Source organism: Solea solea, chromosome 15, assembly GCF_958295425.1.
Source record: "Solea solea chromosome 15, fSolSol10.1, whole genome shotgun sequence".
In the NCBI taxonomy this organism is placed as follows: Eukaryota; Metazoa; Chordata; class Actinopteri; order Pleuronectiformes; family Soleidae; genus Solea; species Solea solea.
Window position 1 is genome coordinate 9,155,461 of NC_081148.1, and position 23,064 is coordinate 9,178,524.

Genomic DNA, 23,064 nt, shown 5'->3' on the forward strand with positions numbered 1-23,064 from the left:
TGGCTGCCTCTCAGTGAGCAGCAGCTGGTGTATAAACCTGCCGTCTAAGTGCTGAGGTGCTGTCAGGGAATTTGCACTCACATGAGACAGAAACAAACATTTGACAGCCAACTGTTCAATAACTGTTAAGAGAATGTAGACCTTCATTTTAATTCTCACGGTTGCATTGTGTAACATCTAAAATACATTGTGTCCTTGTTCTTCCCAGGTTTAGAGGTGGAAATTCCCTCTCTGTTCTGCAGAAAAAAATAATTGCTACTCAAAGAACTTACGAGATAATAACACATACATTTACATAATAAAATATTTTCTGAAATTACACAAGAGGCTTAGCTTTGCATGGGGACAATGTTCACAGTTAAAGTACTTTGTTTAGTAAATGATGCAATTGATAGTGATTTTCTTTTTTAATAAATAATTTTTGGGTAAAATAGATAGTGTTTGGGTATAGTACATTCCTTTTTTTTTATAAAATAGAAATGCAAAGTCTTGACTCAAACAATTGACTTTAAACCAACATGAAGCCCAATATTGTGTGGACAGACTTTGACACAAGCCTGCAACCACCGCAAGCAAGCTTTAGCTCCATTATAATTAAAAAAAAAAAAAACAACAACAACAAATCAATAGAAAGACAACAGAGTGTAGAGACAGTAAGCCAATGAAAGTTGAGGGCAGATAAAGAAATAACAGTCTGTCTAGCAGAACCATGTAACAGTACAGTTGGAGAATTAAAAATTCATTAAAAATGGATTAAATATATTAAACAAATATCCATTGCCTCTAGTGTTATCTTGCAATAGCTATATTTCCCAATGCATTACATTACATCCATCCATCCATTGTCTACCACTTTATCCTACACATGAGGGTCACGGGGGTGCTGTGCTAATCAAAGCTGACATAGGGCAATAGGCAGGGTACACCCTGGACAGATTGCCAGTCCATCACAGGGACAACCATCCACTCTCACTCTCACAATTTATACTGTCCAATTTACCCTGTGGGAGGAAGCCAGATATAATGCCAAATAAAATAATGAGAAATTAGATGAAACTGAAAATGAAATGGGTCACACAGCGGCCTAGTGGCTAGCACTGGATAACACAACAAAAAGACCCGGGACTGCACGTTTCTTTTGGGTTCTCCGGTTTCCTCCCACAGTCCAAAAACATGCAGAGTTTGTGGTGAGTGTGAGAGTGAATGGTTGTTTATCTCTGTGTGTTGGCTCTGCGATGGACTGGCAAACTGTCCAGGGTGAACCTCACCTTTCGCCCTATGTAGCTGGAATTGGCTCCAGCCCCACATGACACTCATGTGGAGGACAAAGTGGTAGACAATGCATGAATGAATGAAAATGAAATGTCAATGTTTTATAGAATATTCTCATTATGGTATGATCAAATGTTAATGACAACTGAATAAGGCCATCTCAGTTCAAATGTTTGTCCATATTTAATGATAAACAACTAAGGCACATCAGTGGCTCAGTGTACGAGTAATGGGGCTAATAACAGTTGCTGAAAAAGGTCAACAAAATGTAAGCAAATGGACAAAACAGGAGGCAAACATCTTCATCAATTTGACAACATAATTCTCTTTTACAAAAAAATACAAAGAATACACTGGAGCCCATTTTATGAATTTGACAACATATGTGGCTTAAAGAACATTTGCTACAAAGACAGAAAACACAGACTTGCTGCATGCTGTTCGGAATGAAAGGGATTTGCCAACCTAAAATACTCACTTATTATTCAGTATTAATGTCCCTAAAATAATACATCAAGATTGCAACCACATTGCTTACTAATTTTCTAACATCGCATTAGTCTTTTAAGGTTTTGGGAAGACTTGAAAAGTAAGGGTGCACTGTCACACTTTTGTTTACTATTGTAGGTCTTCTTCTTCTTCTGCTCCCTTTAGGGCTTGCCACAGCGGATCATCTCCTCTGTCCTCTTCTGTTACACCAAATGTCCTCATGTCTTTCTTCACAACATCCATGATCCTTCTCTGTGGTCCTCCTGCCCGGCAGCTCCATCTTCAACATCTTTTGTCTAATAAAATCACTATCCCTCCTCTGCACAAGTGACCAAACAATCTCGCCCTTGCCTCTCTTACTTTATCTCCAAAGCGTTCAACCTGAGCCGTCCCTTTATTATGCTCTTTTCTAATCTTGTCCATCCTGGTCACTCACAACAAAAGTCTCAGCATCTTCAGTTCTTCCCCCTCCAGCTCTGCCTCCTGTCTTTTCAGGTCTCACTAACAGCCTTAAGAGACTTGGTCCTGGTCTGCCATTAGCTCAGCTTCAAAGGAAAGGAAAATCTCACACAGACAGCTTAAGACCTGGGACTTTCCATGAGCAAAACAGCATAACGGCTGTTGTAGCGCAAACCCACTCTTTTAAACATTTTTTTTAAAGTTTGAGGTGCACAAACGCTTTGGAATATCAAGTCCTATCTTGATGATCTAATCAATATTAGTGGTCTAGATGCTTCACAGCGCCAATTTCTCACAGAGACAGGTTTTGTGAAATTAAGTAAAACCTTGCTTCAAAAAAAAAACATGATCTGTCAATTGCTCCAAGAAATAATGTATGTTTGAGAAGCCAAGTTTAAAAAAATCTACCATTTCACAGGCCTACATGCACAACATAATCCATTCCTCTTGTTGTTGTGACTTCTTTTTGGTAGCTGTGATCAATACAAGATCATTAAATGAGGATTGTGGATTAGGGTTGCAACTACAGGCATGGGACAGTTTAAAAATGATGTTGTGTTTATCCTGAGTCACTTAATTATTTATGATGATTTGATTACTTCAAATGCCAAAGTGAAATTGCTTAATATCTTTGGCAAAGAATACATACAGTATATGTTCTGCATCACAAGTATTTTCTACTGAAAAATAAGAAAATTATACATCTTGAGGTCTTGGAATGAATGGAAAGATACAAGCTCACTCTTGTGGATGTTGTCAATAAATCGCTAGGGTTGTATGATGGTGAGGTAGACCGCATTTTCATGTGAAATAATAAGGACTTTCCCCCTATTTTTGATCATCCTGATAATGTAAATTTACCACAATTAAATTATCGTGAGTGCTTTAGATTCTATCTCTAGTAAAATTAAAAGTTTACTTCATAATATCTTTGTAATGTCTTGTTCTGTCTGATTAACGATCCAACGCCTAAAAGTACTTGAGAGAAGCAGAAATGTTTCTGTTTATAGATTATACAAAAGATGGACAAACATGATGGCCTCCAAATGTGAAATCAAACCATCTTGTACAGGTCATAACCCCATCCCATGGAATATATGCCAAACTGAAAATTAAACTTAATTTATAATTAAACTACACACAAAATATATTTCTTTGGTTTATTTACTTTGGACAGTTAATTATACTGCTCTTGACACATGCTCTAGAAATAGCATCTCCAACTGCAGGCAGAAGAAGTGCTGTGTGGGTGCTAAACAACCAGTTGGTAAAATTAGAGCATTTTATTGGATATAATTAAGAGATAAAGAGGGAAAAAGAGACAAGATGTCTCTAAATATTAACACTGAGAATTTAAATCAAACCAAATCAAATATGGGCATTCTCGAAATATGAGATGAGAAAACAAGAAATATTGAGATTCTGCTGGCTCCCCAGTTATGTCTGGTTTTCAGTGAGAGGAAGAGCCGCTGCAGCATGAGGCATAAAACTTTCATAGCTCTGTCGGGATGCTGTGTTTCTCTTGGATTATTTATCAAATAGTGAGAAGTTGTTTATCACACAGCTTATACAGCTCTGCTCCGGTAGGGTCCTGCAATTTCATATATATTGGGTCTGATCATAAATATTAATCTGTTTTCCAGAAAGGTGTAGAAAGGGTTGTGCCACGTCCATTTGACCTGTGCTAAGCTCCTCTTGTGCTGTTGTCTGGGTAAATAAAAACATGGCATAAATGATTTAATGAGGGTGTTATTAGGGGTAGAAAGAGTACAGTGTTGGTACTCACCTGAGCTGGGAGACAACAGTCAGCAAATAAAACAGTACATTGCTGCCAAAACAACATACAGTCCCACAGAGACGAGACAAAAGGCCGCCCCTTTCCAGATGCGGAATTTGTTGAGGTAATCATGGTTCATCACTAATTGACCCTATTGCGCTCTGAGGGCATTGTTTTGGCTTCACAACAAAGTCATTATCTCATCCTAATTAATCCCAGTACAAGCCGTGCAAAGGTCACCAAAGCTGTATGAGCGGAGGTCACGCAGAGCCTCCTGCAGTGCTGAACTGTGAGGGGCATTTCACTTGTATGTCATGCATGCTACACGTCACTTTATCATAATAGCAGGGTCCAGTCAGTTGTGTTCTTGTGGATTCAGTAACTTAAAAATAAAAAGTCATCACAGTTTCAACAGCAGTTAAGAGAAGGTAGTCACCACTGTACCTAAAACTAAAACTGTAGTGTGTGCCTACCCATGTCCATTAGATTGAAATCATTGTGAGTTCATCAGCTTCACATTCACACTCTCTGTGTTTCCTGGTAGAGCAGCTTTAAGATCTGGCATCACCTGGCAACAATGCTGTGCTGCACAGAGGAAGTTATTTCATGCCAAGACAGACAGAGGCAACAACGACATTGCACCAGTAAAATGAGACAGCTCCCTCAGTCACACCTGATAGTATTGCTTCACAGAGCCTGTTTTCAAATGAAGGACTTCACATTCAAATAATGTCTCTGTTTATGAAGACCAAACAGAGGCAGAATACTCCAATCCAACTTTATTTGTACAGCACTTTAAAACCACCACAGTGGACCAAAGTGCTGTGCGGAATAATAAATAAAAGGCAGGATAAATTAAAATACATAAAACATGGCCAGAAGTAACAGCCATACAATAAAAACTAATAAAATAAATAAAAACAAAACAAAATAACAACCTAAAATAGTGTCAAAGGCCAATGAGAAGAGATGATTTTTAAGAAGAGATTTAAAAACAAACAAGGGAGAGGCCTGTCTAAAGTGCAGAGGAAGATCATTCCACTGTTTAGAAGCTGCAAATGAGAAAGCACGCTCCCTCCTGAGTCTGTGTTTAGGTTTTTAGGTTTTTTTGCACCATCTGGTGACAGAGGATCCACTAACCCCCACATAAAGTGCATTACAGTTATCTAGCCGAGAGGTGAAAAAAAAGGTTTACTGTCTCAAAATAATGGGTTAGTCATAGGTTAGTATGTGGTCCAAAATTTGACAAAAAAGTCATAGGTTAATATGTCGTACTAAAATTTGACAAAGAAGACATACTTTAGTATGTTGTCCAGAATTTGACTAAAAAAGGTCATAGGTTAGTATGTCGTCCAAAATTTGACAAAAAAGGTCATAGGTTAGTATGTCGTCCAAAATTTGACAAAAAAGTCATACTTTAGTATGTCGTACTAAAATTTGACAAAAAAGTCATACTTTAGTATGTTTTCCAGAATTTGACAAAAAAAAGTCATAGGTTAGTATGTCGTCGGAAATTTGACAAAAAAGGTCATAGGTTAGTATGTCGTCCCAAATTTGACGAAAAAGTCATACTTTAGTATGTTGTCCAAAGTTTGACAAAAAAAGCATGTCGTCCAAAATTTGACAAAAAAGTCATACTTTAGTATGATGTTTTTTTTAAAGTATATTTTTTGGGCTTTGCATTGCCTTTAATTGATAGCACAGTGGAGAGAGAGACAAGAAATAGGGAGAAAGAAACAGTGAAAGACTTGCAGAAAAGAGCTGGCCAATGCTGGATTTGAACTGGGTACAACTGTAGGGAGGATTCTAACCATGTCTTGGGGCAGCAGCTCTACCAAGTGAGCTAAACACCTCCTAGTGTGTGGTCCAGAATTTGACAAAAAAAAGTCATACTTTAGTATGTGGTCCAGAATTTGACAAAAAAGTCATAGGTAGTATGTTGTCCAAAATTTGATAAAAAAAAGTCATTGGCATGTCTTCTAAAATTTGATAAAAAGGTCATACTTTAGTATGTCATCCAAAATTTGACAAAAAAGTCATAGGTTAATATGTCGTCCAAAATTTGACAAAAAAGTAATTCTTTAGTATGTCATACCACAATTTTATGAAAAAGTCAAACTTTAGTATGTCGTCCAGAATTTGACAAAAAAGTAATTCTTTAGTATGTCATACCACAATTTTATGAAAAAGTCAAACTTTAGTATGTCGTCCAGAATTTGACAAAAAAAGTCATAGGTTGGCATGTGGTCCAAAATATGACAAAAAAGTCATACTTTAATATGATGTTTTTTATTAAAGTATATTTTTTGGGCTTTTCATTGCCTTTAATTGATAGCACAGTGGAAAGACATTAAATGGGGATAAAGAAACAGTGAAAGAATTGCAGGAAAGGAGTGCCCAATGCTGGATTTGAACTGGGTACAACTGTACGGACACAGACTATAACCATATCATGGGGCAGCAGCTCTACCAAGTGAGCTAAATACCTCCTGGTGTGTGGTCCAAAATTTGACAAAGAAGTCATACTGTAGTATGTGGTCCAGAATTTGACAAAAAAGTCATAGGTTAGTATGTCGTCCAAAATTTAAAAAAAAAAGTCATTAGTTAGAATGTCTTCCAAAATTTGATAAAAAAGTCATACTTACTAAATGTCGTACTAAAATTTGACAAAAAAGTCATACTTTAGTATGTCTTCCAGAATTTGACAAAAAAGTCATAGGTTAGTGTGTCGTCCAAATTTGATGAAAAAGTCATACTTTAGTATGTGGTCCAAAATTTGACAAATAAGTCATACTTTAGTATGATGTTTTTTTTTAAGTATATTTTTTGGGCTTTGCATTGCCTTTAATTGATAGCACAGTGGAGAGAGAGACAAGAAATAGGGAGAAAGAAACAGTGAAAGACTTGCAGGAAAGAGCTGGCCAATGCTGGATTTGAACTGGGTACAACTTTAGGGAGGATTCTAACCATGTCTTGGGGCAGCAGCTCTACCAAGTGAGCTAAATACCTCCTGGTGTGTGGTCCAAAATTTGACAAACAACTCATACTGTAGTATGTGGTCCAGAATTTGACAAAAAAGTCATTGGTTAGTATGTCTTCCAAAATTTGATAAAAAAGTCATACTTACTAAATGTCGTACTAAAATTTGACAAAAAAGTCATACTTTAGTATGTCTTCCAGAATTTGACAACAAAAAGTCATAGGTTAGTATGTCGACCAAAATTTGATGAAAAAGTCATACTTTAGTACGTCGTCCAGAATTTGACAAAAAAAGTCATAGGTTAGTATGTCGTCCAAAATTTGACAAAAAAGTCATACTTTAGTATGTCTTCCAGAATTTGACAAAAAAAAAGTCATAGGTTAGTATGTCGTCCAAAATTTGACAAAAAAAGTCATAGGTTAGTATGTCGTCCAAATTTGATGAAAAAGTCATACTTTAGTATGTGGTCCAAAATTTGACAAAAAAGTCATACTTTAGTATGTCGTCCAAAATTTGACAAAAAAGTCATACTTTAGTATGATGTTTTTTTTAAAGTATAATTTTTGGGCTTTGCATTGCCTTTAATTGATAGCACAGTGGAGAGAGAGAGAAAGAAATAGTGAAATACTTGCAGGAAAGAGCTGGCCAATGCTGGATTTGAACTGGGTACAACTTTAGAGAGGATTCTAACCATGTCTTGGGGCAGCAGCTCTACCAAGTGAGCTAAACACCTCCTGTTGGTGGTCCTAAATTTGACAAACAAGTCATACTTTAGTATGTGGTCCAAAATTTGATAAAAAGGTCATACTTTAGTATATCGTACTAAAATTTGACAAAAAAGTCATACTTTAGTATCTCGTCCAGAATTTGACAAAACAGTCATACTTTAGTATGTGGTCCAAAATTTGACCAAAAAGTCATACTTTAGTATGTGGTCCAACATTTGACAAAAAAGTCATAAGTTAGTATGTCGTCCAAAATTTTAAGGAAAGTCATACTTTAGTATGTGGTCCAGAATTTGACAAAAAAAGTCATACTTTAGTATAGTACCAAAATTTGATAAAAAAGTCAAACTTTAGTATGTTGTCCAAAATTTGACAAAAAAGTCATAGGTTAGTATGTCGTCCAAAATTTGAAAAAAACGTCATAGGTTAGTATGCCAAAATTTTATTAAATAAGTCATTGGTTAGTATGTCTTCCAAAATTTGATTAAAAATACTTTAGTATGTCGTACTAAAATTTGACAAAAAAGTCATACTTTAGTATGTCTCTCAGAATTTGACAAAAAAAAGTCATAGGTTAGTATGTGGTCCAAAATTTCACAAAAAAGGCATACTTTAGTATGATGTTTTTTTTTAAGTATATTTTTTGGGCTTTGCATTGCCTTTAATTGATAGCACAGTGGAGAGAGAGACAAGAAATAGGGAGAAAGAAACAGTGAAAGACTTGCAGGAAAGAGCTGGCCAATGCTGGATTTGAACTGGGTACAACTTTAGGGAGGATTCTAACCATGTCTTGGGGCAGCAGCTCTACCAAGTGAGCTAAATACCTCCTGGTGTGTGGTCAAAAATTTGACAAACAACTCATACTGTAGTATGTGGTCCAGAATTTGACAAAAAAGTCATTGGTTAGTATGTCTTCCAAAATTTGATAAAAAAGTCATACTTACTAAATGTCGTACTAAAATTTGACAAAAAAGTCATACTTTAGTATGTCTTCCAGAATTTGACAACAAAAAGTCATAGGTTAGTATGTCGACCAAAATTTGATGAAAAAGTCATACTTTAGTACGTCGTCCAGAATTTGACAAAAAAAGTCATAGGTTAGTATGTCGTCCAAAATTTGACAAAAAAGTCATACTTTAGTATGTCTTCCAGAATTTGACAAAAAAAAAGTCATAGGTTAGTATGTCGTCCAAAATTTGACAAAAAAAGTCATAGGTTAGTATGTCGTCCAAATTTGATGAAAAAGTCATACTTTAGTATGTGGTCCAAAATTTGACAAAAAAGTCATACTTTAGTATGTCGTCCAAAATTTGACAAAAAAGTCATACTTTAGTATGATGTTTTTTTTAAAGTATAATTTTTGGGCTTTGCATTGCCTTTAATTGATAGCACAGTGGAGAGAGAGAGAAAGAAATAGTGAAATACTTGCAGGAAAGAGCTGGCCAATGCTGGATTTGAACTGGGTACAACTTTAGAGAGGATTCTAACCATGTCTTGGGGCAGCAGCTCTACCAAGTGAGCTAAACACCTCCTGTTGGTGGTCCTAAATTTGACAAACAAGTCATACTTTAGTATGTGGTCCAAAATTTGATAAAAAGGTCATACTTTAGTATATCGTACTAAAATTTGACAAAAAAGTCATACTTTAGTATCTCGTCCAGAATTTGACAAAACAGTCATACTTTAGTATGTGGTCCAAAATTTGACCAAAAAGTCATACTTTAGTATGTGGTCCAACATTTGACAAAAAAGTCATAAGTTAGTATGTCGTCCAAAATTTTAAGGAAAGTCATACTTTAGTATGTGGTCCAGAATTTGACAAAAAAAGTCATACTTTAGTATAGTACCAAAATTTGATAAAAAAGTCAAACTTTAGTATGTTGTCCAAAATTTGACAAAAAAGTCATAGGTTAGTATGTCGTCCAAAATTTGAAAAAAACGTCATAGGTTAGTATGCCAAAATTTTATTAAATAAGTCATTGGTTAGTATGTCTTCCAAAATTTGATTAAAAATACTTTAGTATGTCGTACTAAAATTTGACAAAAAAGTCATACTTTAGTATGTCTCTCAGAATTTGACAAAAAAAAGTCATAGGTTAGTATGTGGTCCAAAATTTCACAAAAAAGGCATACTTTAGTATGATGTTTTTTTTTAAGTATATTTTTTGGGCTTTGCATTGCCTTTAATTGATAGCACAGTGGAGAGAGAGACAAGAAATAGGGAGAAAGAAACAGTGAAAGACTTGCAGGAAAGAGCTGGCCAATGCTGGATTTGAACTGGGTACAACTTTAGGGAGGATTCTAACCATGTCTTGGGGCAGCAGCTCTACCAAGTGAGCTAAATACCTCCTGGTGTGTGGTCAAAAATTTGACAAACAACTCATACTGTAGTATGTGGTCCAGAATTTGACAAAAAAGTCATTGGTTAGTATGTCTTCCAAAATTTGATAAAAAAGTCATACTTACTAAATGTCGTACTAAAATTTGACAAAAAAGTCATACTTTAGTATGTCTTCCAGAATTTGACAACAAAAAGTCATAGGTTAGTATGTCGACCAAAATTTGATGAAAAAGTCATACTTTAGTACGTCGTCCAGAATTTGACAAAAAAAGTCATAGGTTAGTATGTCGTCCAAAATTTGACAAAAAAGTCATACTTTAGTATGTCTTCCAGAATTTGACAAAAAAAAAGTCATAGGTTAGTATGTCGTCCAAAATTTGACAAAAAAAGTCATAGGTTAGTATGTCGTCCAAATTTGATGAAAAAGTCATACTTTAGTATGTGGTCCAAAATTTGACAAAAAAGTCATACTTTAGTATGTCGTCCAAAATTTGACAAAAAAGTCATACTTTAGTATGATGTTTTTTTTAAAGTATAATTTTTGGGCTTTGCATTGCCTTTAATTGATAGCACAGTGGAGAGAGAGAGAAAGAAATAGTGAAATACTTGCAGGAAAGAGCTGGCCAATGCTGGATTTGAACTGGGTACAACTTTAGAGAGGATTCTAACCATGTCTTGGGGCAGCAGCTCTACCAAGTGAGCTAAACACCTCCTGTTGGTGGTCCAAAATTTGACAAACAAGTCATACTTTAGTATGTGGTCCAAAATTTGATAAAAAGGTCATACTTTAGTATATCGTACTAAAATTTGACAAAAAAGTCATACTTTAGTATCTCGTCCAGAATTTGACAAAACAGTCATACTTTAGTATGTGGTCCAAAATTTGACCAAAAAGTCATACTTTAGTATGTGGTCCAACATTTGACAAAAAAGTCATAAGTTAGTATGTCGTCCAAAATTTTAAGGAAAGTCATACTTTAGTATGTGGTCCAGAATTTGACAAAAAAAGTCATACTTTAGTATGTCGTACCAAAATTTGATAAAAAAGTCAAACTTTAGTATGTTGTCCAAAATTTGACAAAAAAGTCATAGGTTAGTATCTCGTCCAGAATTTGACAAAACAGTCATACTTTAGTATGTGGTCCAAAATTTGACCAAAAAGTCATACTTTAGTATGTGGTCCAACATTTGACAAAAAAGTCATAAGTTAGTATGTCGTCCAAAATTTTAAGGAAAGTCATACTTTAGTATGTGGTCCAGAATTTGACAAAAAAAGTCATACTTTAGTATAGTACCAAAATTTGATAAAAAAGTCAAACTTTAGTATGTTGTCCAAAATTTGACAAAAAAGTCATAGGTTAGTATGTCGTCCAAAATTTGAAAAAAACGTCATAGGTTAGTATGCCAAAATTTTATTAAATAAGTCATTGGTTAGTATGTCTTCCAAAATTTGATTAAAAATACTTTAGTATGTCGTACTAAAATTTGACAAAAAAGTCATACTTTAGTATGTCTCTCAGAATTTGACAAAAAAAAGTCATAGGTTAGTATGTGGTCCAAAATTTCACAAAAAAGGCATACTTTAGTATGATGTTTTTTTTTAAGTATATTTTTTGGGCTTTGCATTGCCTTTAATTGATAGCACAGTGGAGAGAGAGACAAGAAATAGGGAGAAAGAAACAGTGAAAGACTTGCAGGAAAGAGCTGGCCAATGCTGGATTTGAACTGGGTATAACTTTAGGGAGGATTCTAACCATGTCTTGGGGCAGCAGCTCTACCAAGTGAGCTAAATACCTCCTGGTGTGTGGTCAAAAATTTGACAAACAACTCATACTGTAGTATGTGGTCCAGAATTTGACAAAAAAGTCATTGGTTAGTATGTCTTCCAAAATTTGATAAAAAAGTCATACTTACTAAATGTCGTACTAAAATTTGACAAAAAAGTCATACTTTAGTATGTCTTCCAGAATTTGACAACAAAAAGTCATAGGTTAGTATGTCGACCAAAATTTGATGAAAAAGTCATACTTTAGTACGTCGTCCAGAATTTGACAAAAAAAGTCATAGGTTAGTATGTCGTCCAAAATTTGACAAAAAAGTCATACTTTAGTATGTCTTCCAGAATTTGACAAAAAAAAAGTCATAGGTTAGTATGTCGTCCAAAATTTGACAAAAAAAGTCATAGGTTAGTATGTCGTCCAAATTTGATGAAAAAGTCATACTTTAGTATGTGGTCCAAAATTTGACAAAAAAGTCATACTTTAGTATGTCGTCCAAAATTTGACAAAAAAGTCATACTTTAGTATGATGTTTTTTTTAAAGTATAATTTTTGGGCTTTGCATTGCCTTTAATTGATAGCACAGTGGAGAGAGAGAGAAAGAAATAGTGAAATACTTGCAGGAAAGAGCTGGCCAATGCTGGATTTGAACTGGGTACAACTTTAGAGAGGATTCTAACCATGTCTTGGGGCAGCAGCTCTACCAAGTGAGCTAAACACCTCCTGTTGGTGGTCCAAAATTTGACAAACAAGTCATACTTTAGTATGTGGTCCAAAATTTGATAAAAAGGTCATACTTTAGTATATCGTACTAAAATTTGACAAAAAAGTCATACTTTAGTATCTCGTCCAGAATTTGACAAAACAGTCATACTTTAGTATGTGGTCCAAAATTTGACCAAAAAGTCATACTTTAGTATGTGGTCCAACATTTGACAAAAAAGTCATAAGTTAGTATGTCGTCCAAAATTTTAAGGAAAGTCATACTTTAGTATGTGGTCCAGAATTTGACAAAAAAAGTCATACTTTAGTATGTCGTACCAAAATTTGATAAAAAAGTCAAACTTTAGTATGTTGTCCAAAATTTGACAAAAAAGTCATAGGTTAGTATGTCGTCCAAAATTTGAAAAAAACGTCATAGGTTAGTATGCCAAAATTTTATTAAATAAGTCATTGGTTAGTATGTCTTCCAAAATTTGATTAAAAATACTTTAGTATGTCGTACTAAAATTTGACAAAAAAGTCATACTTTAGTATGTCTCTCAGAATTTGACAAAAAAAAGTCATAGGTTAGTATGTGGTCCAAAATTTCACAAAAAAGGCATACTTTAGTATGTCGTCCAAAATTTGACAAAAAAGTCATAGGTTAGTATGTGGTCCAAAATTTCACAAAAAAGTCATACTTTAGTATGTTGTCCCAAAGCTGACCAAAAAGTCATACTTAAGTATGTCGCCCAAAATTTGACAAAAAAGTCAAAGGTTAGTATGTGGTCAAAAATTTGACAAAAAAGTCATATAAGTATGGCTTAGGACGACAAGTATGACTACATTTTGGACCACATACTAACCTATGACTTTTATGTAAAATTTTGGACCACATACTAACCTATGACTGTTTTTGTCAAATTTTGGACGACATACTAAATGTATGATTATTTTGTAAAATTTTGGACCACACACTGGGAGGTGTTTTGCTCACTTGGTAGAGCTGCCAGCCCATGATGTGGTTACAGTTCTCACTGCATGTGTACCTGGTTCAAATCCCGCATGGGGCAGGCCTTTCCTGCATGTCATCCATGCTCTCTGTCTCTCTCTCCACTCTGCTATCAATTAAAGGCAATGAAAAGCCAGAAAAATAATAATAAAAAAAAAAAATTAAAATGTTTGTCAAATGTAGGACCACATACTAAGCTTTGAATTTTCTGGAGGACATACTAAACTATGACTTTTTTGTCAAATTTTGGACCACATACTAACCTATAATTTTTTTGTCAAATTTTGGAAGACATACTAAACTATGACATTTTTGTCCAATTTTTGACGAAATACTAAAATATGACATTTTTGTCAAATTCTGGAAGACATACTATACTATGACATTTTGTCACATTTTAGATGACATACTAAACTATGACATTTTTGTCAAATTTTGGGAGACATCACGTGGAAATATTCCACATTTTTTTGGCGATTTTTGTCACCATGGTTACTCAAAACTCTTAGAAAAGTCATAGCACACCAGTCCCAATCAAACCGCACGTTTTGATATCAGATGTGTAGGGGTTTTCTCAAAACTGTGGGAGGAGTCATGCGGCAAACTTTTGGCGGAAGAGGAATAACAATATCAAGAAGAAGAAACGCAAATTGTTGGCTTTACTGTAATACACTGCTTTTCACACAACAATGTAATCATGTGTCCGTTTTATACACGGGGCAAATGGATGTTCTTGGTGACAAAATAACAAATTCATTTGCATTTTAGCCGTAATAAGACAAACAGATCAGCATTTAAGGTTGAAATGCTACATAGTGCAGCTTTAAACTGAGGTTGGATTTGCAGCCTCTAAATTAGCAACTGGCACCATGCTAGTCTTTATCCTGCGTTTAAATGCATGATTACAGGCTGCTGAGATATTGTCACTACTTCTCCATGGAGATTTTCTTGCAGACAAGGTTTAGAGAAAACATCATTGCACTAGCAGATGTTTTCAATGTGTCTCCTTTTCATCTTGGTCCCTGCCTCTTTTGGCTCATCACTGTGCAGGCCTATAGGTGAGTCAATGATGTACATCCACAGTCCACAACCTGAATTATGACCGAACGTCTTAGTTGAGAGACAAACTTTTAAGAATATTCAGAATTGTAAACACAAGTAAACAAGTAAACAAGGACTCCTCAGACACTTTATGACACAAGCAGAAGAAACCATTTTAAATGTGGTCAATTAAGGTTTGTTTGCATAGTAATCTTTTTTCATTGGTGATTCTGTTTCATTGTGCTGATGTCTTGGTCATTAAATATGTGCGTTGATTATACAAAACTGCTAAGACACAGAAATGACTTTCTGGATCGGAAGACCCTGAACTCAAGGTGAACTCATTAGGAGCTTTTCTTTATTTTCTCCTGTTGAGGTTACATGTGGAGATTTACACACTATATGTACTATTTTTAGGCTCATATAACAGCAGAAGTGACAGCATAGGTGTCACATTTATGTATTTCAATTATTTCATCTCTGAATCTCTCTGAGAAATACAGGTCAGAGGGTGAAAACCATGAAAAAAAAGTGATGAATACTACCTCACAATAACAGCTCATTGTGTTGGCTCAGACAAGGATCTTGACAAAGAGCTCAAGACTTCAATTTTAATCTTCACAATAGGCAGTTTATTTTGCAGGCGGGAAAAACAACACTGAACACACATGCAGCACTGAACATAAAATACAGGAAATTTATGTGCATACATAAATAAAATGTATGCTAAAAACCTGCCACATGACCTCACATAAGATATTAGCTGCTCCAACTGTGCCAACGGAACATAAAATCAGGAGCACACCCAGAAATTGTTTTTTTGATTTACTTTGTGTAAAAGACACAAAACAATACATTGTTAATTACAACCATCAATAAAAAGGTCCTCACATTTGCTCAGTTACCACTGCCTTACACAAATGAATTAATTCCATTAATGAACCAACCTACAGTTTTGGTGTATTCAAATAAAATAATTAATAATTAATTAGTCAAAAATTAGGTTTGGCTGAGCAGACGATACTGTTATGACAATAAAGTGAACATGCTGATAATAAGGAAATGGTGATGCCAGACGTGCCTGTGACCTTGTTTACTCCCCCACGGCAGCAGCTGTGCAGGAATAAAAAAATAGCTAAAACACCAAGCTTTGACAATTTGTTTTAAGGCAATTCTTGGAAAAGTGTTGTCCCAGTAAAGGGACCATATGTAAGACATGTGTTTTATGAAGTCAACATGTCAGTGAACATGGTATGTCATCGGCGTTTAAGGAAACTCTCAGACACAGTGTAGGTGGATATTTATGTTCTTTACACACACTTTTAAAGGCTGCCTGTCAATGACATGTGGAAATAGATCAAATTGTTCAGTCTTTATAAAACCACAACAGATTGTGTGACAGCTGTATGTGTATGTGCATGAACATAGTGTAATACTGGGTGAAAATGCACTTCTGTGCTTTGGAAAGTATTACATATTTTTATGTACATATTTTTCTGACTGTGAAAAGACTTTGTGGTTTACCTGACATATTTTACCAGAGCTTTAATAGAAAAGTGCAATCGCCTTTTTTTGAGAAAACATTTCTTTCCTCTGCAGCGGCATGAAAAAATAAATGTTTTTCAAGTTTAGCATTTTTATGCAGGTACTTAGACCAGTACGCCTTTACTGTAGGTCCACCACCAAATAGTTCAATAAGAATAGATAATTTAACAGCCTTACCACCAATGTGTAGCACCTGTTCTCTTACAGCAGGCGCCTCATGAAAAATTCAATATATTTTAGGCCACAACATTTGTTATTATAATGCTTTTTTTTCCCTTCACCATTGTTACTTTAAGTCAAAAAGGTTCACAGCACAAACATTCCCTTTCTCCCACCTGATTGTCCAATAAAGTATCTGGTTTTGGGCTCATGCAGGTAGCATGGTAGCTAACAGTTGTGAATTTATTAACTTGTGAAAATTAGGATTGCCATGAACTTGGACACAGAGTTTCATGGTGTCCACAGACCGACCTTTACTCTAGCATCTCTGTTAATTAGATTCTTCTTTTCTGAGAAATTTGCCCATAGTTTTTTAGAGTATTTAGAGTAGATAATTTTGTCATTCCACCTTTGTTTTGCTCTGCTGACGGTGAATCAAGTGCCATTTTCAAAATTGTTAATTGCCCAGTGCTTATTTTATTAAATATTGACATTCACAAACCCCTTTATTTGTACCTTGTTTGCTCAAGATATGTAATGAATTGATCCTAAAAGGTTTCAATACCAAATAGATAGTCTGTCTTGATTGAAAAAAATAATGAAAAAATAACACATGACTATTGATTTAAACAGTGTTGTACAGATTTAGCCAAGAGCACATTCTTATGGCATAAGCTTAATATGACAACCTTCAGTTGCTGTCATTAAAATCCAAAGTTTGAGGGCAAAAAAGGCAAAATACTTCTCCCTGGATAAAGAAGCAAAGCCCTGCTTGCAGTCAGAGGTGGAATGGCTCAATGCATGGATAATGAGGCTGCAGAGGCTGTCTGGACAGACGGTCAGTGATCTCCCCGCGGGGAGAATAGAAGTTATTTTACAGCAGATTGCCTTGCACTGCCCACACAAGCTAATTATACAGACTATTCATGTGAGTCATGTATGGCAAAATTGTAAAATTACAAAGTCCCCGTTCCTGTGGTAATGTACCATGTGAAAAACCAGGGGAGCTTATGGTTTTTACGAGTAAGGGATGATTCCCTTTCATGCGCAGTGAATTGTCTATGTTAAACTCTTATTATAATTAGTGATATATTAAGCTATTTTTAGTTTGTATTCACATAATTCTTGTGGTAACTCTCTAATAATCTGTTTTCATTTTTTGGGATTTGAAAGTGAGGCAGAGCCTCACAGGAAGAAGGTTACTGGTCTGATCCAGGGCCTCTCTGTGTGGAGTGTGAGTGTGAGAGTGAATAGTTCTTTGTCTCCACATGTTTGCCCTGCGATGGACTGATGATCTGTCCAGGGCGTACTCCGCCTTTCACCCTGTGTCAGCTGGGATCGGCTCCAGGCCCTCGGCAACCCTCATGTAGAGGATAAAGTGGAAGAAAATGAGTGAGTGAGGCAGGGTCCCTGCTGGATCAGATTTAGAGGTGAAAAAGTTGGTGTTATGAGATGAGTCGTGACATAAAGTGGTAGAAGTAGACGCTTGCATTAAGCAATAATATGAGTTACGTCCCTGACAGGACTCACGCTTAGCTCTCAGAACAAGGTCAGCGGTTCCTTAGAGCACAGCCATGGAGACCTCAAAGCTCACTCTGCTCAGCAACACGTCCGTTACTGGCAGACAGCATCTTCAGACAGGAAAGGTGATGAGGGCAAATCAACAATCTCATCGCACATGAGCACAGACAGATTTCCTAACATGGTTACACTGAAGTCCATGCACACACTCAGTCTCGAGGGAAGGAATTTAAATGCCCTACTTCCTTTTTGAAGATTTCAAATTAAATGTTGCGCAAGTTTAACTTCAGTGCTATAAAACAAAGAGAGTCAATTGGAGTCAATTGGAGAGACAATCACTGTCCAATCATCACCAGTCAGCGTTAGCGTGTCTTCTCTTGGTGAGATGCTTTGCTACTGGGTAAAGATGAGTGTTCTTCAGACGTGGAAGCAGAAATTAGTCACCATCTGTTTTGGTACCACTGGTGTTGATGCGCCAACCACCTCATCACCGCTTCAGATGGAACCTTCAGGTAGGGCTGGGCAATAATTCAGTATTGATATATAGTGATAAAGGTTTATATATATATATATGTAATGTTAATGTATTTTGTGATGACATTATTCACCATTTCATCCAGACCTACAGTGTAGCACATCATCAAGTAAGTTGCATTTGTAGTGAACACTATAACACATTTATTCTGTTTATGAAACTGCAAAGTCTTACTCATTATTTTAATTTAATACCAGAGATTGTGTTTATTATTCACTATTCTGCCCTGATTTTGTTAACTCTGATTGAATAATTTAACTGCCACAAGAACATTTGAAAATACCAGGCGTAATATTGTAGAACCCAATATGAAATCAAGTTTTATCTATTGACAGAATCCTTAAATCCAAACATATTTTATATGCTGTTGTATTACAACAAGACAACATGGAGATTCCAGCAAAACCTGAACACATCAAATGTTTAAGTGTCAAGTTACAGGGTTGTTTCCTTTAATCGAATAATAACTGTTTTTATTACCTCAGAGTTATTTACTTTATCTTTTCATAGATGTAGTTGTTTCTCTCATTGCTGGCTGGTTATATTCATTTTCTTGCAGCTTTTCAGCGTGAGATGTCAAGCTAAGTAGTATTACATGTTGCACTGGTCGACAGGTGGACTAAAAAAAGAGATGTCATTCTGTCAGATTTAGAGTTTATTAGAGACACAACGGGCAGATCTCTTTCAGTGAAATGTGTATCAAATAAACCCAGCATGAAGGGGCTGTGAAAAGAGACCTGTTAACCAGAAACAAAGTTCAACCAACAGTGTTTCCTTTTTCCACTTTGACATTTTGTTCAGTGGGTCTTTATGAATGCTGACAGGCGACTGGGGGTTTGAACTCCGGGTGATGGATCACTAGCCAGACGTTTTCTTCATCAGTGATTCTCTCCACTGACAGTCTGTACAGTGGAGTCTGAACAAAGATTTGGTCGCTTATAAACAGAAATGAGCTGTAAGTGAATGCAGTTCAACCAATGTTGTCTACTAACTATTAGTTCAGACAGTTCCACATGACTCCCTGTGTTTCTTAGTATTGCACTGTTTTGTTTCTCAGCACACACAGTGACCTATTTTTCATTGCGACAGATGGAAGCATGGCTACATAAAGCTAGTTAAGACAGTGTGCAGTTACAGTTGTTACAGTACAGCAAACAGTTGAACTTTGCAGAGAATTGACCATGAAAAGCCTCAGAACCACTTCTGAAGCTTTGTATTTGACTCGCAATCATGATTTTGGCTTCTCAGGAATGTGATTGTCCAATATTGAGAATAAGAACATTAAGCACATAAAGTGCTCCTTAAACAACTACTACCTGACTATGTGCCTAAATGTGCCAGTCACAGCTTCTGCCACGCAGCTCCAGGTTTCTTGGCTGCTTGGCACGTTCAACGACAGATATATAACACAACACTTACCAAAGTACCGTAAAAACAGAAATCTATTGTCTTGCACAGCTGAAGGGGAAGAGCTCTGTCTCACTCTCTCTATTCCTCCATCTCCTTCTATACCTCTCAGTCTCTGTGTGTGTGTGTGTGTGTGTGTGAGCGTGAGGATGTGCAGGAGGAGAGAGTGTTTTCTCGCTGTGTTTTGGTCATTACTTAAAAGTCCACAGGGGATAATATAAGTGCTACACCAGAACTTTAAAGTACACTAAACAGAGTTAAACCGTTTGAACTAAAGTCCACATCATATTAGAGCTGCAGCTAATATAATATTATGTGTAGCATTACATTATCTTTACACAAGTTAGTTTTAATTAATTTGCCAGTTGCTTGTTCTGTTCATTGATTAACTATATTTGCAACATAATTTGTGAAATTGAAAACACACACTGTGACATAATTAATGAAGCCCATGGTAAGCTTTTCAAATTGTACAATTCTACACCAACATATCAGCTGGAACATTTAAGTAATATAATCTGTACTGGGGGAAAAAAAAAGAACACAATTGTAATTTGTCTTGTTTTCTGGATGTCAAAGGACTTGGTTTGATGTTGTCACTGGTTCTCACTGCTTTTTATGTGCGGCCTTCGGATTAAAGATTAGAATTTCAATGAGTGCAAAATAGGCGATGTTAGGGATTCACCATGTTGATGATATGATGTACTGTTATTAATAATGTATTACATGTATATCAAAAAACACATTGTTATTTAGTGTTCTGCACCCAACATCATCCTGATGACAAAGACCAGCGACTATGTCCCGACCTAGTGTTCATTTGTCCCCCTGTCATGTCCCTGTGGTACTCCTTCTAATGCTGGTGCTGGGATTCCTGGTTTGAGCTCATTAATGTCTGTTTAGGCTGTGGATATTGAAGGTGGGGTGCAAATTGTGATGAGTGCAATTATCCTCAATTCCCCAAATGGACCTGTTTTATGTTTCTCTCCATATACGAATGTTGATAGTTGGACCAATATGGTCCTTAGGGGCAGTTAGAAATCCGGTCGCATTAACAAATGGAGTACACATTACTAAAATAGTGTATAATTGTTAGTTGGAATTTCATAGTTTGTTGTCTATCTGAGGAAGCGGCTTCTCTTCCTAGGGCCATGCATAAAATAACAACACTTAAAACACATGAGTGTAAGTAAAATCACAAAGGCCAATTTTGTTGTCACCCCCTTAGGTATGTTTGTGGATCAGAATCATTCATTTGTCAGGTGTGTGTGTTTTTATCTCGCTCCTTAAGGACATCCTTGTGGTGAAGCATGAAGAGAGTTGTGTGCTGAACAGAGAAGTTTAAAGAAGATAAGAGATGGTCCCAGAAACATTAGGATTTTATAACAGCAGCAATTGAAATAATTGTGTTGGAGGTCCAAGTGAGAAGTGATGTTGTCTGGGGCTGCAATAACCGAGGTAGTGAATGCTGTGTCCCTTGATGATGGTGGCTTGGATGCCAAAAAAAATAATAATAAAAAGAGTTACAGACCAGGAAAAATGAGGAAACATGAGGACAAGGAGACACCATTCTTATGTTCTTGAATTTGTAAGGGAGGAAGTGATGAAATTCTCCAAACTCCATCAGCCAGAGGGTATTTTGTTTCATAATTGTGAAGATGATATTTGCATTTTCTTGTGTCTTTTGTAATTAATGAGTGTAATTTAACAAGAACAAACTTTTTTATAATGAGATAGTATTGCTGCTTGTAAACATTACTTAAGTTAATGCAAATCATAGCCCTGAATGATGCAGGAGCGAAGGATAATAACATTCCTCTATTCCAGTGTAAACTCACTGAACTAAGAAACAAAACTATGATAACTATTGAAATAAGTAAATAAATGGAGTGTAAATATACACAGACTAGACAGAGCGTCATAGTTGGTGCATGGTCTGAGAAAACTCTAAATTTGTCTGCAGAGTGAACAAATTTAGGAAACAACATAACGATTGGTTTGTATCGCAGATTTGCACCTCAAACATTTGTATGCACTTGAAGCACTGATTTATGTGCACACACAGTTTGTGAATGAGGCCCACTGAGTCTTAATTCATTGCACTGTTTGTGGTCTGGAAAGCGAGTGATCAACACTTGATTTTATGTCCCTCCTGTTGTACAACCAGATATTTTAGCATCCCCAGAATCACACACGGACACTCTAAATATGTTTCCAAGCACACATCGGTGTAGTTTTTGTATTATACTTTTATTTTTTTCATATGAAACAAATCAGTTCTTCCAATGTCTCTGAAGTGTGAAATATCGTCTTTTTTTTTTTCATCATGAATTCTGACAGTACATTCAGTTAATGTTAATCAGAAAGAAAACATCTTTGAACTTGGCACTTAGAAAACAACCACAAAGAATTGTCACCTTTATTCATTTAGAACAAAATTTACAAAGCCATTCAAACAGTCATTTTTTTTTTTTTTGGGATAATTTTATGTTTTTTAAACTCAACTGTTGAGAATATTCAAAATACACTTTTAATGTTGCTCCTATCTCTCTTTGTACTTACAAATATGTACATTGAAGTCCCAGTATCTTGTCAAGCATCAGCCCTCTGATTCTTCATCACTGGTAGTAAAAATCCCTTTTTAGTGTTTTCTCTTTTCACACTGTTAGCACTCTGTGTGGCTCTGCAGTATTCTTTTTGAGCTCGAGTGTCTGTGAATACTTGTCGTGCTCAGATGGATGTGCCATGGCTGGGCTCACTGCCTTCTGGGATGGCTCCTCCTGGCACTGGTTGGTAGGCCATTGGCATGGGGGTCTTGACTGGGCTCTGCCGGAAGAGGCCCCCGTTGGGTGCCCTGTGTTTGCAGCGGATAGAGGGCATGGTGGCACTGCTGAGGGGCAAGGGCAAGGTCCTGCCACCCACTGCACCCAGTGTCCGTCCTGGCCCGTGACCCTCCTGAAGGAAGGTGGTCACAGAGAGTGGCCGTGGTCCTCGAGGGTAGTCCCGAGCAGACAAGGCCTCTAGGGACTGGCTGGGCTGCATGCTGCTAATGTCCAGGGCAGAGATCTCAATAGATTGGCCAGGCAGCTGCTTGTGGGCCAAGTCCTCGTCCAGGAGGCTGTTCAAACGCTGGTGGACCTGTTCCAGGTTTACCTCTTTGTCCTAAAGATAGAACCAGAGCCACAGAGAATGTAGGAAAAAAATAACCAAGTGAATAGAGGTTTTAATGGAAGGGAGAGCAACATTGTAATTGGAAACAAGTGTGATAAAGAATAAAAGTGGAAATGAAAGGGCAGCGAAATGGGTCATGAGTTTAAAAGA

At 36.3% G+C, this 23,064-nt stretch overlaps 1 protein-coding gene across 5 annotated transcripts in view; it reads right to left on the minus strand.

Annotated features, from left to right (window-relative positions):
* Nucleotides 1–21,974: 21,974 nt before the first annotated feature.
* Nucleotides 21,975–23,064, minus strand: part of grid1a (glutamate receptor, ionotropic, delta 1a) — a 243,343-nt gene continuing 242,253 nt past the window's right edge. For 4 of the 5 annotated variants that reach the window (XM_058652222.1, XM_058652220.1, XM_058652221.1 and 1 more), the window contains one exon: nt 21,975–22,905. In XM_058652222.1, coding sequence (XP_058508205.1) covers nt 22,474–22,905 — 432 coding nt within the window. In that variant the 3' untranslated portion in view covers nt 21,975–22,473. The remainder of the gene's footprint in view (nt 22,906–23,064) is intronic. The other variant, XM_058652224.1, reaches the window with a different exon arrangement.